The sequence below is a fragment of the Apodemus sylvaticus genome, chromosome 12 (genome assembly GCF_947179515.1).
Source record: "Apodemus sylvaticus chromosome 12, mApoSyl1.1, whole genome shotgun sequence".
NCBI lineage: Eukaryota > Metazoa > Chordata > Mammalia > Rodentia > Muridae > Apodemus > Apodemus sylvaticus.
The window spans coordinates 41,351,763-41,366,644 of NC_067483.1; the positions used below are offsets into that span (position 1 = coordinate 41,351,763).

At 47.1% G+C, this 14,882-nt stretch overlaps 1 protein-coding gene across 3 annotated transcripts in view; it reads right to left on the bottom strand.

The window, feature by feature from the left end:
• The window catches only part of Ppp1r12b (protein phosphatase 1 regulatory subunit 12B), a 199,177-nt gene that overhangs the window by 74,620 nt on the left and 109,675 nt on the right, over positions 1-14,882 (bottom strand). For all 3 annotated transcript variants that reach the window (XM_052201269.1, XM_052201273.1, XM_052201274.1), the window contains 4 exons: positions 11,726-11,929; positions 9,762-9,951; positions 9,570-9,682; positions 8,316-8,357 (listed from right to left, as the gene is read on the bottom strand). In XM_052201269.1, coding sequence (XP_052057229.1) covers positions 8,316-8,357; positions 9,570-9,682; positions 9,762-9,951; positions 11,726-11,929 — 549 coding nt within the window. The remainder of the gene's footprint in view (positions 1-8,315; positions 8,358-9,569; positions 9,683-9,761; positions 9,952-11,725; positions 11,930-14,882) is intronic.

A 14,882-nucleotide genomic window follows, 5' to 3' on the forward strand; every position in this document is an offset into this window, starting at 1 on the left:
TTTTAATTTGGAAAAGAGCGAAATCACTCATATTCTTAAAGTCAAGAGGCAAGGCTGTTCTCCCATGAGAGTCGTCAGTTTTCTTGCTTTGAATTTTGGAGTGCTCCAGAGTTTTGTCTTTCGCCCTTCTCTGGAGTTATTTTCTTAGTAACTGCATCCAGTTCCATGGTTTTAGAGATGATCTGCATGTTTACTGACATTGAGTTTAGAAATCCTGCCTGGACAGCTAACTTCGAACTCTAGGTGTACATTCATATGCTTGCTTTACATCTCCATGTAACCTGTGTCAGCTGGACCCAGTGCTCAGCACGTCCACACCCCACACCCCACAGTGGAGGCCTGCTCTTCTTCTGCCAGACTTGGTCTTGCTTTAGCACTCTCCGTCGCAGCTATGAGGCTCTACCCTTAGAAATGACTTAGCTCTGGTGTTCACCCCTCTTTCTTCATACTCTAAACAGTAAATCTAGGTGGTTCCAATTTCAAAATGCATCCTGAATGTCACTCCTTACAGTCTTTCTGCTCTCAGCTCGGTCCTAAAGTGCCTTCCTTCACTTTCCCTGTATTACAGAACCAGCCTCCTAACTGATGCATCTCCTCAGAGCATATTCTTCAATATGGCAGCAGAATCCATAAAACAGACATACACACATCACTCAGGTGTGAAAAAAACCTAAAACAGGTACCCACCCCCACAAACCAAGCCTGCCGCTGTCATGGTGACATCGTCCATTCCGCCCACCCCTTTGTTCATTCTGCTGAGGCCACACTTGTGTTTTCAGCCTGTCTGCAAACACACAGGGCACACCCTCGTCAGGGTCTTCGTGGCTGCTGTTCTCTCTGCTTTCACCCTACCCTCCTATGTCCAATACAGGTTCCCATGTCACATCCTTTACGCCCAAATCCTGACACCCAAATCCTGTTTTGACAACACAGTCTAGACTGATTGTCCTATTTATACTCAAGCTCCTGTCCACATAACACTTTTTCCTCTTTACTGTTTTTTCCATAGCACTTAGCACCTATTTAAGTGTGTATTCATTGTAGTTCTCTCTTATTGGAAAGTAAATTCTACAAGAACAGGGCTTTTTTTCATTCATCATTTTTAGATTCATCCTCAGAATCTATAAAAATGCCCGGCCACAAATGGTGCATAAGAGCACTAGAGAACGAACGGGACGATCCGGCCAAAGGGAAGCAGCAGAGCACTAGCGCAGTCAGAGGTCAGCTGGAGAGATGCTTCTGGGGCTTTGATTTCTCCTTAACGTTCAGAACTGAGCCTTGCCAGAAAAGTTAAGTTATACTCTTATTTACTTCATTGGAAAGCACTTACATTGTTTACCTCTTTTAGAGCACCCTGCCAACGGATCTCTCCACTAGCAGGACAGGCCGATACCTCAAATCCACAAATTAAGGATGCATTTTAAAGGATGGCTGATGGTTCAATCCTCCAGAATTCCGTTCAGGATTAAGACAGCTCCACTGCCCATGCAGAGGCAAAGTTTCAATGAACTGGTTCAGATCGAGTATAGTCTGATTCTGCTAAAAAATCTTTAGGGAATTACAGATGCAGGTGGACTTTCCTAACAAAAGAATGTTAATTCTTACTTCCTGACAGATATAGATACTAACCTATGTGAAGGGACTCTTACTCAGTGAACAGCCTCGAAGTTCTCTAGGATCCTTCATTCAAGGAGGTCAAAAGCTACTAGCAAGTCAATTCAAACATGGAACCTGCTAGAAGAAAATCCAGACGGATGGACAGGGTGTGGCAAGGAGTGCGAGCCATTTCTTCAGTCTGCGTCCCTCCTGTCCCAAAAAGGTTCCCCTGATGCAAGCCCCAGATCACCCAAGCGTCCATGTCTCCAAGGAACTAGCGTCTTTAGACCTTAGTTTTCTTAACTGAGGTTAGGCTCTTGAACCAAGTTACCTCTGAATTATCTTATAACTCACGACACAAAGAGTTACAAGGCAAACGTCTTTACTGAGCAAGCTTCTCCACTGACCCCGTAAAACAGCAGCTCTGTCTTGGGTCTGCTTCTTTTTAGGGTATCGCTCTGCTTGCTGCTCACTAACATCTTTTCTGCTGACTACTTGTGCCCTCTAGTGATAAAGTCAATTACACAACGAGACCGGGCTGGGAACCAGACCGCCTGCCCCACAAGAACAGATGGGGAAAACAAGCAAACTTCATGTCAAGCAAAAGACAGGCCAAAGATGAAGGCAGGAACAGACAGAAAGGATCCAAATGCTGTGCCTGTGGCTGCTCTGCCCAGAGCAGATACTCTAGAGTGCCCCCCTAACAGCCACCCACACTCTGGCCTGCCCCCCTAACAGCCACCCACACTCTGGCCTGCCCCCCCCACAACAGCCACCCACACTCTGGCCTGCCCCCCACACACAACAGCCACCCACACTCTGGCCTGCCCCCCTAACAGCCACCCACACTCTGGCCTGCCCCCCTAACAGCCACCCACACTCTGGCCTGCCCCCCCCACAACAGCCACCCACACTCTGGTCTGCCCCCCCACAACAGCCACCCACACTCTGGCCTGCCCCCCAACAGCCACCCACACTCTGGCCTGCCCCCCCCCACAACAGCCACCCACACTGTGACCTGCCCCCCACAACAGCTACCCACACTCTGGCCTGCCCCCCACACAACAGCCACCCACACGCTGGCCTGCACCCCACACAACAGCCACCCACACTCTGGCCTGCCCCCCCCACGACAGCCACCCATACTCTGGCCTGCCCCCCCAACGACAGCCACCCACACTCTGGCCTGCCCCCCCCACAATAGCCACCCACACTCTGGCCTGCCCCCCCACAACAGCCACCCACACTCTGGCCTGCCCCCCCCCACAACAGCCACCCACACTCTGGCCTGCCCCCCCCCCACAACAGCCACCCACACTCTGGCCTGCCCCCCCCACAACAGCCACCCACACTCTGGCCTGCCCCCCCCCACAACAGCCACCCACACTCTGGCCTGCCCCCCCCCACACAACAGCCACCCACACTCTGGCCTGCCCCCCCCACAACAGCCACCCACACTCTGGCCTGCCCCCCCCCACAACAGCCACCCACACTCTGGCCTGCCCCCCCCCACAACAGCCACCCACACTCTGGCCTGCCCCCCCACAACAGCCACCCACACTCTGGCCTGCCCCCCCCATGACAGCCACCCACACTCTGGCCTGCCCCCCCCATGACAGCCACCCACACTCTGGCCTGCCCCCCCCACACAACAGCCACCCACACTCTGGCCTGCCCCCCCCACAACAGCCACCCACACTCTGGCCTGCCCCCCCACAACAGCCACCCACACTCTGGCCTGCCCCCCCCCACAACAGCCACCCACACTCTGGCCTGCCCCCCCCCCACGACAGCCACCCACACTCTGGCCTACCCCCCCTACGACAGCCACCCACACTCTGGCCTGCCCCCACAACAGCCACCCACACTCTGGCCTGCCCCCCCCCCACAATAGCCACCCACACTCTGGCCTGCCCCCCCCACAATAGCCACCCATACTCTGGCCTGTGCCCCCCACAACAGCCACCCACACTCTGGCCTGCCCCCCCCACAATAGCTACCCACACTCTGGCCTGCCCCCCCCACAACAGCCACCCACACTCTGGCCTCCCCCCCTACGACAGCTACCCACACTCTGGCCTGCCCTCCCACACAACAGCCACCCACACGCTGGCCTGCCCCCCACAACAGCCACCCACACTCTGGCCTGCCCCCCCCACAACAGCCACCCACATTCTGGCCTGCCCCCCCACAACAGTCACCCACACTCTGGCCTGCCCCCACAATAGCCACCCACACTCTGGCCTGCCCCCCCCACAATAGCCACCCACACTCTGGCCTGCCCCCCCCCACAACAGCCACCCACACTCTGGCCTCCCCCCCCCTACGACAGCTACCCACACTCTGGCCTGCCCTCGCACACAACAGCCACCCACACGCTGGCCTGCCCCCCACAACAGCCACCCACACTCTGGCCTGCCCCCCCCACAACAGCCACCCACATTCTGGCCTGCCCCCCCCACAACAGTCACCCACACTCTGGCCTGCCCCCCCCCCACGACAGCCACCCACACTCTGGCCTGCCCCCCACACTCTTGGCCTGTCCCCACAACAGCTGCCTAGACCTTTGCTTCAGTTCAGCTTTCCTTGGGTTTAGCTACTTATAGTCAGACTGTCTGAAAATATTAAGTGGAAATTCCAGACTAGCCAACTCATACATTTTAAAAATTGTGTATTGTTTTGAGAAGTATGATAAAATCTCATACAATCCTGCTCTGTCCTGCCTGGAACACAAATTAGTTCTTTGTCCAGAATCTGCCATGTTGCCCCTAGTCATTTAAGAGCCTTCTTAGCAATCAGCTCAACTTTATAGACATCAAGATTCTAGTGCGTGTGTTCCAGTCTCATTTTACTAAGTAATGTCCTGCAATATGGGAGTAATGATGTTCATTTTATTCAGTATACAGTTGTTCCATTTTATTATTGTTTACCTTGACTGACTCATAGGCTAAAATCATAGGTACACAAGAGAAAGCATAGTACACACAGGCAGTAGAGTTCCACCTTCAATCTTAGGCAGCCTCTAAATAAACGATAAAGGAGGACTGCTTTATAGAAAACATCAAACACATTCATAAAGAGATATAGAGAGAAAGACATTCATATTAACATGTAAATTCAGGGGTTTTTGACTTAGTAAGACAAGCTATCTGAAGATGTTCAGAGACCTGCAACATAATGTAGAGAGGAAGCAGAACTGCTTACACACGGTTGTCAAGGAGGAACCAAGACTTCAGAATGCAAGGTCTTCGTCGGTTTCCCTAGCTGGTGGGTTTACCAGGGGAGTTGTTGGGACCATTTACTTACTTGATAAGCAAGGTCTGTAGACTTCTTATTGTGTTCTTTACAACACAGGAACAACAACAAGTAACTGCCTTCTTCATCATCTGTGCATGAGAAAACATCTGCACTGTCCTTGGCTATGAATCTCATGTAAATAAATCTTGGTTACAATTTCATAAGTACTTAAAAGAGGAGATGGATTTTAGCGATATCAGCAGAGCTCAGGTTACACAGAAGGCCTTCCTAGCCACACGAGTGTTACTGGCAGGTGGTCAGACACTAAGGAATCTTCTGAAATATTTAAAAAAGAGAGAGAAAAGAATCATATAGATTGGGAATCACCTTGCTCTAATCCTAAGTGGAGACATATGGTAGTGATAATAACTATTGAAGTTTGTTTCTTAAAATTAAATATCGCTGAATGAGTCCATATAAAATTATGGTGAAAAATAAAAATAAAAAAGGTCATCTTTTGGATCAAAGAATTGACTGAAAAGGGGCAATAGAGAACTTTATGAGGTGATGAAGGTTACACACCCTGCCAGATGGCAACGATACTGGCAGATGCAGGTCAAGATGCCCTAAATGGTGCATTTTACATTTGCGTATTTTATTAGCTATAAGTGACATTTCAGTTGACTAACAGATGTCAGAATCTTGGGGGGAGTCAACGTTAAAAGCGATGAGTATTGCCACTAGAGAAAGAGAGAAGAGCCGGCACAGCCTCCGTAGCAGATACAGTTCCATTGACTAAAGCCAAGGAGGGCCTTACTAAAGCAGTGTCCACACTGATCAGTGCCGGGGCCAGCCACCTCAACAGCATGTTCCTCTTCTGACTAGCACATTGGATGTTGTAGAGCCGAGTCCACTTTACAGCCTAAAGGAGGGACAGTGTGTTATAGAGAAGAGAGACAGAGTGGTCCTAAGAGTCATTAGATACTACTGACTATCTTTAGGTACAATCCTAACAATTTATTCTGGGTCATTACTAAGTATGTCTTCTGTGGGACCATATGGGAATGCCGACTAGAATTAGCAAAGAGTGAACTAGGAAGGAAAACAGAGACCAAGTAATGGAATATGCAAACATTAGACTATTTTTAAAAGGCAGCTCACCTAGGCTGACTCAGCAGCAGCCTTTCCTTTGCAGACTCCAGGGAGAGCAGGGAAATGGCACCTCCTGGCAAGTGCTTGGGACAACCCTAGTGTCAGTGGCTTGAATATGCTTGGCCCAGGGAATGGCACTATTAGGAGGTGAAGCCTTGTTGGAGGAACTACATCACTGTGGGGGTGGGCTTTGAGACCCTCCTCCTAGCTGCCTGGAGGCAAGTCTGCTCCTGGCTTCCTTCAGATGAAGATGTAGAACTCTCACCTCCTCCAGCATCATGTCTGCCTGCACACTGCCGTGCTTCTCGCCATGATGAAAATGGACTGAACCTCAGAACCTGTAAGCCAGCCTCAACAGAATACTGTCCTTTAAAGTTGCCTTGGGCGTGGTGTCTCTTCCCAGCAATGGAAACCCTAAGATACCTAGATACCCAGCTAGAGGTATTGTCTGCTTAGATTAACACTGGAGTCTACCTGACATATGGGAGACACTAGTAGATGCCACAAACGATTGGATAGATGGAATATTCTTTACATGACAAATAACTTTTGTGTAAAGCCTTAGCAGCCTATGCTTTTCTACAGAGACCAGAAAGTCTTCTCCATGGATTTAATTCAACAGTCTTAAAATGAAATCCCCTAAGAGGAATTTCCCTAAGAGGAATTCTCTAAGCACTGTACCAAGATCACTTTTAATTCTTCTTACTTCATGTACCCTAGGCTAAGATTTTGCAATGCCAACAAGGTCACTACAGACAGAGACTTCTTCCTGGTAAAAGATATCCTATGACAACAAGATCTGCCTTATAGTTCCTAGGATCTAAATGACCTGTACTAAAACCCTATGGGGATCATGGCCTTTCCGATGCTTTCTAATCTATTACTCAGATTCTCTGTTTAAGCACATTTCCCCAAAGGAACTTTTCTTCCTTTAAAAGCCTTTCCAAATCCCTTAAAGTAGAAAGTTGCTAGCATACATGCACAGTCTCTCTCTCTCTCTCTCTCTCTCTCTCTCTCTCTCTCTCTCTCACACACACACACACACACACACACACACACACACACACTTGCTCCAAGGGATTTTTCAGTGTCATTTCTAAACAACATAATTCATCTTTATAACACAGCCTCAACATCAATCAAGGTAGACAATTCTTAGCTATATTATTATTAATTAGCCCTCTCCCTCCCATTCAAGTCAAGGTCTCACTATGTAGCCCAGTCTGGCCTTAAATTTGCCATACAGGAGCTAGAGATGGCCTTAACGGTAAAGTATATCTGAATTCAGATTCTTAGTATCTATATAAAAAGGCCACAGACATCACTGTATGCCTACAATCCCTGTACTTGGGAGGCAGAATTCAGGAGGATTCATAAAATTTGTTAAGCAGCCTGTCTAGAGCAATTAATGAGCTCCAGGTTCAGTGAGAAATCCTTTTGCAAACACTAAGGTTTCCATAAACCTGTGCACACATATGCAAATGTATCCACACTTATCCCCCAACATATGAATACAGACACACACACACCCCAAAACCAAGAAGCAGTGGTCTTCTCACCACAAACTCATAAGGGATCATAAGCACACACCACCACACAAGTACTATTTGGCATCTTAACTGTTTAGACAGAACAACAATGATTTACTACTTATGTCTATATTGGTAAAAATGAGCTAGCTGATTTTCTTTAGATAATTAAATATATTCTGAGAATACATGTACAATATACTAAACTGCATGGTGCTAGAAGGCTATCACTTTAGATGCTCTGAAAAGCAAAGGAGATGGATTTGCATAAATCCCAAACCGAATTCCCTCTCCTGTAAGTGATGCCTCAGCGTTTTAGATGGGTAATGCTGGGTGTAGGACTTTGAGTGTAGACAGTGTAGACAGTTTCAGACACAGGTGTCTGGCTTCAAAAAATCAAGTTACAAAAGAGGTGAGGTGCTTACCCTTACTCAAAGATAAATATAAATAACTTTTAAACAGCCCCAAATTTTATGTTCACCATATTTATGTTCTCGGTTAGAGGAGAAACATTAGAAACTTGTCTTACTTTCTTCTTTTCTTCCAACAGTTTCTAAGTACTTTATGCAATCCAGTAATAGTCAAGAAGAAAACAGCAGAGCCTGTATCAGCGTTGACGGCCGGCAGTGAGCACAGCCTAAGACCAGAGCGTTGTTCAAGCTCGTGAGCAGAGCTACAGCGCAGGGAAAAGCAGCGCCAGCGAGCGGCCTGCCTCGCTTCACCCTCGACACGCCTGCGCCCGGATCTGCTCATCTCCTAAAGCTGCATGCCGCACACTGTGTGTCCCCGCCGGTCACTTACCCATGCTTCTTTGACCTCCTCAGAGACGTCTGCTTCATCCTCCTGAAATGGAAAGAGGAGGGAAACCATAGAGACCATAGTCAAGGCCTTTCTGAAAACAGCAAGCTCAGTTCCTACCAATTACACTTCTCGGTCTTTCAAATGTGGGCAAGGAGACTGAAAGACAAGGAACGCCACCACTGCCACTTCAACACCTGCCACAGGCAGGGGACTTGGAAGCACCACTGTGGTTAAAAATGCTGAATCAAATACATCGAGTTTATTTCACTGTGTCAAAAGCTGTCAGCTCGTGGTCTGGAGATGCAGCATACTGGGAGAGTGCTTGCTTGTCCAGTGTGTACAAGGCTGAGTTCAATCCCCTTGTCTTAGGAAAGACAAGGAAATGCATTTCACTAAAAGATGGTCTGTAATGGATGACTACTACTATTATATTTTTTGACAACCTGAATAGTTTTGCCTAACTTTCAAATTGGTCATTAGGAACAGGGGCCTTGGGTTAGGATGCTGGACATTTGCCTTAAAAATGCTAGTAGCAGGCTTGAATGAGGTTAGAAGCAGCTATGGAGGGAGTGCATTCAAGCACAGCATGTATTTGTGGTTAGTAAGTCATGCCTGTTTTCTACAATTTGATCCTTTTCCTGTCAGAAAGGTCAACCTGAGTCAGATAAATTTGTGTCAACTTACAGATTTTAGCCCTTTGAAATGTTTTTAAACTGCCCCCCCACTCCAAAAAGATGCGTTTTTACAAATCTGAATGTTTTGCCAGCATGCAAGTATGTGTACATCCCTGTGCGTGTTGGAGCCCTGGAACTGGGGTTACTGATGGCTGTGAGCCACCATGTGGGTCCTGAGAATTGAACCTGGTTCAACTGAACCCTCCTTCAAAATCTTATTATCCTAAAATAGTTAGAATCAGCTTATAGGTAGTCTTAAGAAACTGTTGACTACATGACTCTCAGGGACCATTAGAGAGGACTGCTAAAGTTTGCCAAATTTATCTGCTTGTTCACACAATAGCTGAAATCTCCAGTTTTCAAAATCCTCTATCAGTTGCATGTCTACATTGTGTCAGGACTGCTCTAGGCACTTAGCAGAAACACACGGAGTGAGGCCCATACTAGCAGAGTCTTTTCTCAGTAAAAGTTCTCTGCCGTCTCTGAGTCATGGCCTCCCACGGTGCTCTTTCCTTCCTTCTCCACAGGAAGGCTGGCAGCCACAGGCGGGACAATGGGCTGCATAGACCAATGGACTTACGTCATTTGTCCAGAAGTTGATGCCCGTGCCTCTTCGCCGATCTTTAGGTCGTCTCCTCTCTCGGCTAGACAGCTTGTTAGAGGACTGATCATCCAAATCAGCTTCTTCTTTCTCTGCCCAAAGACAACACACAATGCAGACCTTAAAACCTGCGCATGCACACTGGGGACTGACTTCTGGAGCTGTACATACCACTCATGTCCTTTTCCTTTGCTGTTGCGGTGTGTGTGGTAGTCTCTGAATTCCCAGAATCAGGGACGGAAGCTCTGCTTGTACGCAGTAGATGAGAACCAGCATATAGTGAGGGTCTTGATGCAGAAGGAGAGACTGGGGTTGAGGGTTCGTCGGGTTGAGTTGGACACCTCAGGCGGTGATAGATAGGCTGGAAATAATTCACAGCATGAGATGTTAGGGGTCAAGTTCAGAGGATAAAGACAGTAGAGGTCCCAAAATGGGCCTCTTCAATATTCAGGAGCCTCATTACAGTTGAGGTTCAGTTAGTACCTACGAGCTGCATGAGAATTAGTAAGCGGTCAGAAGCCAGCAGCTTCTGGACTCCTACTCTGAGGACTCCATCATGACCACAGCAGCTGAGACACTGTTGCTAAAATGACTAAATCACTCAGTGTTCATAAAAATTTTTTATCTCAAAAATGGGAAGAGCAATGGTGTTTTTAAGATGGAGTTGCTCAAAGCCAGAGGACTTGGGAAATAAAAAGCTCAGGAGTTTGAGGCAGGGAACAAGAGTGGGAGGCGGCGACAGAGGGCAAACGTCTGGATGATCCATGGACATGCGGCACGACTCACCGTAAAGCTCATTTCCTCTCATGCTCTAGACATAAGACAAGGGCCTGGCACACGCTAGGCAGGGCTATCCCACCACACAAGGGCCTGGCACACGCTAGGCAGGGCTATCCCACCACACAAGGGCCTGGCACACGCTAGGCAGGGCTATCCCACCACACAAGGGCCTGGCACACGCTAGGCAAGGCTATCCCACTGAACCACTTTCCTGAAATTAAAAAATTTCTGGTTTCCTCTTGATTTTTTTTTTTTTTTGAGAGTTAAAACATAGTTAACTGGAGATTCTTCTAGGTTCACAATGTGGAGGCTATGTACCTTTAAGTTTATAAACTATAAAGACAGAAACAACAAAGTCAAAAAGTTTTGGAATGAGACAGAATTTGGCTTAAAGTCTATCCTTGGCAGGTAGTAACTGTGTAAACTTGAAAAAGTTAACTTCTCTGGCCTCAGGCTCCTCATCTGTAAGTCGGGGATGAGCCATCCTCTGCCAGGATGGTGAGGGCTTAATTAGAAAATGTGTGTTAGGCACCTGAACTCCATCTGAGAATCAGAACTCAGTAAACATTAAGTTAACAAATGAAACGCATGGCAGTATCAGTTCACGGGACTTAGCACTCAGAGCGCCAATAAGTGAGACACCTTCATCCTGTCACAACAGGAACTGGCACATTAGGACACTAGTGAGCGAGAAGGAGCAGTGATGACAGTGACAGGGACAACGGTTACCAGGGAGACCAGGAGCATATTTGCCCTAATAATACCCTTGGCCCTCTCTGCAAATGTCCCCGTCACTAGACACATGTCCACACAGATGGCGACTCTCAGGAGCCTAGGAAGCTGCACAGCAGTGTGGGACAAGCTGCATGGTCGGACTGCATGTATTCCACTCCATGGCCGGCCACTCCATGTGCAGAGGTGAGCTGCGTGTAAGGTAAGTTACTTGGCCTGTGGGACTCAATTCCCTCGTTTATAAAACAGGAATGCTAATGTCAATCTTAGAGGGGTCTCCTGAGGATACACCAATTAATATATTTTCAAGGCTTGAAACAGTGTCTGGCATAAGAACACTTAGCTCTCAATTTGTATCTTCTTATACTATATCCTCTCTTTAAAGACTAGAAAGGCATTCACTCGAAAGCATTAGTTAACTCTGAGGAGAAAACTGATCACTTAAAGAACTGAAACCCTTTGGGGGTTTTCAGCCAAATAGGTCTGCACCAAAGACAGCTATAAACACCAGTGTCTTTCAGGAATTGCTCACTTCAAGGTAGAGTAATATGCACATCACCACCGATGAAGGTTCGCCAAATTATTGTGCTTGTGGGCAGAGCATGCTAGCAAAAAGAGCTCACCTCTTCACCCAGACTTCTGCCCCATGGGTAACGGCCCTCACCAGCTTCCTTTGTGGGGGCTGCCGACGGCTCCGGATTCTTGGCGCTCCCTTCGAGCCCACCAGGATCTTCAAGCTTCTCACCAGGTTGTTCCTGAGTTTGTCTCTCTGCCCTCGATCGGCTGAAAGTCTTTTCTGCTTCTTGGAGGTCTGTTAGGGTAACACCCTGGGGAAATATCAAGTGGTAAAGACAATCACACAGCGAAACTGCCTCCAAAACAACCCAAATGAATCTCCCAACAGAAGGCCATTTCTAGCAACATACGCTTAAAATAAGCACCATGGTGTGCAGAGAACTCAGCCCTAATCTGCGTATACTCTAAACTAATACTTCAGATTTCCTAAGTTGGTCTTCCAAAAACAGGTCAACAGTGATATCCACTGTTACAGACTATGCGGTCCATACCACACTGTGCCCAGTTATTTGAGTGCACTTTACCCTCTCCTGAGATCAAATGGTTATTACCTTCTTATTCTCTGAGCAGTAAATACTGGAAAAACCAAACTTTTAAAACCTGGTTCAAGAAGGTGAAAATTCATAGCTAGGCAAAAACAACAAAGCTTTCTGAAATGCTATATTGTTTTTTTTTCTCTACTGTCATTTCCTGAGTAATTCTAGGAATCAAACAGAGATGTGTGAACAATTACTGTTCCCCTTGGGATCATTGGAGCAGCATGACAGAGGCAAAGCTAAGTGGTAGACCTGGGCAGGATGGCACTAAGGAGAGAGTGGGATTATTACAGTAGAGTGGGTACGTTTTTAGAGCCTTGGAGCAGGCCATGTCCCAAAGCCAGAAGGCAGGCACTAACTACTAAACCCATAGTATCCTTTTCACTTTATAAAATTATATGTATACAAGCATATTGCTCGCAGAGGATGCTGGATCCCCTGAAGCTGGAGTGACAGATGGTTGTGAGTCACCTGACAATGTGGGGTCCTCTGCTCGACCAGAAAGCACCCTTACTGAAGGACTCCCTCTCTAGTTTCATAGCTGCCTTTGAAAAAATAACTAATTCATAATTTTGTTCACTCGTTTAAATAACTGATGTCTTTAAGCAATTAAACTACAGAGGCAAGTCAAGTAATTCTTTTCAAGAAACTTTCTTCAAAGATTTATTTGTAGTTATGGGTATACGTGAGCCTGCCAGAGTTGATGGATGCTGTGTGCATGGCGGAGACCTATGAAGAAGCCAGAAAGGGTGTGGAGCTTCTGGAACTAAGTTCCAGGTGGTTGTAAGCCACTGTGTAGACACTGGAAACTGAACCTGGGCCCTCTGCAAGGGCAGTAAGTGCTCTTAACTGTTGACCTAGTTCACCAGCACCCTTTTCAAGACGTGTCTCATCTACCAGAAATTACATGAAAAAAGAAGATGATCATAAGGTACTGTGTCCACATTAACATAGAAACCCCGGGACGCGAGGAGACGGCTTGGGGATAAGTGAGTGAGAGGACCAGGGTCTGGACCCACAGAACCCAGGCAAGCACACCGACGGGGAGGTGCGGAGCACAGACAAGTGCATGCACAGCAAGTTCACTGCTACGATCAGAAGTGAGTGAGAGACGTGCCTCAGTTCCAGAAGACAACGGCTAACACATGAAGTGTTCTCCCCTGACCTCAACAAGTGCTTCCTTGGAAGGGTGTCAGGGGCAAAAGGCACTGTGGCTAAAGGGCCTGTCCAAAGACTCAAACAGGAGGTGGGGATGGTGTGGGGCCCTTCAGCAGTTTAGCAAAGGTGAGGGAGAGGGAGGAGACTGCGGGCAGTGAGACCCAGGGAAGCGGGCAGGGCCTGGGCCATCTGCCACAGTAAAGAACTGGAGCCTTACTTTCCGGATAATTTTTCTTCTGTGGACCCTGTGTCCCTTTAAGAACCTGACAAAATATTTTCAAAGGTCATATACACATTCTGAAGAGTCTAAAGAGCCTTCCTAGTTCTGATGTGGACCTTGGCTCCCTTTCCAGAGTCCTCTTCTACAAAATGTCTTTCTTTCTCTTTCCTCTCCCTCTCTCCCGTCCTCCCTCCCTCCCTTCCTATGTAGCCCAGGCTGGCCTCTACACCACTGTGTAGCTGAGCCTGGCCTTCAGCTCCTGTTCTTACTCCCTCTACCTCCCAAAGGCTGGGGTCTCCCGCGTGCCCACCAGGTCCGCTCTCCTTACCAGACACTTGTGCGCCTCTGCCCTTCCACTTTAATTATATGTCATTCTCCAGATATGTTTTCCTGTCTCTTCATAAAAAATTTAAAACCATATAAGAATAGTCTATATGCCAGACTATTATTTCTCACCCATTGATATAATCAATATATATGCATACATATCCTGATTATTTATCTACTGTAACTGAAGGAGAAGATGATAGTAGAGATATAGTCAGTAGGCTATTTAAAGCCTGAGGGCCTGAGTTTGACACATGGGACCCACATGGTAGAAGGAAAGAACTGATTCTCACAAGCTGTCCTCTGGACTCCACGTGTGATTCCCCATAAAAAAATTTAAATGTAAAAATAATTACAGTCTTCTACTTCACATTTACTAGAGTGGCTATTATATTAAAAATCCTCCAAATTATAATACAAATATTGAGAAAGATCTAGAGAAATGGGGATATTTGTGGATGCTGACAGGAGTGGAAAGCAGGGCAGCTATCATGAGAACAGTACATCCTCAGTATTAAAAATAGGATTATCATACAAGCCAGCGCACACACACACACACATATATTATTTGTATATTCACAAAGGACTGGAAGCAGGGTCTGGAGACATGTGGATAGTCATTTACATGATGGCTTATTGCAGGAGCCATGAGTCTACTAGAAAGTGAATGATAAATTGTGGCATATACATACAGACGTAAGAAATAAAATCGCCAGCCGGTGGTGGTGCACCCTTGTAATCCCAGCACTCTGGGAGGCAGAGGCAGGTAAATTTCTGAATTCAAGGCCAGCCTGGACTACAGAGTAAGTTCCAGAACGGCTAGGGCTACACAGAGAAACCCTGTCTCGGAAAAAAAAAAAAAAAGAAAGAAAAAAAAGAAAAAAAAAAAGAAATAAAATCGATGCCACATGGGCAACGTGAATGAACCTAGCACTACGTTATATTAAATGAGCCAAACGGGCA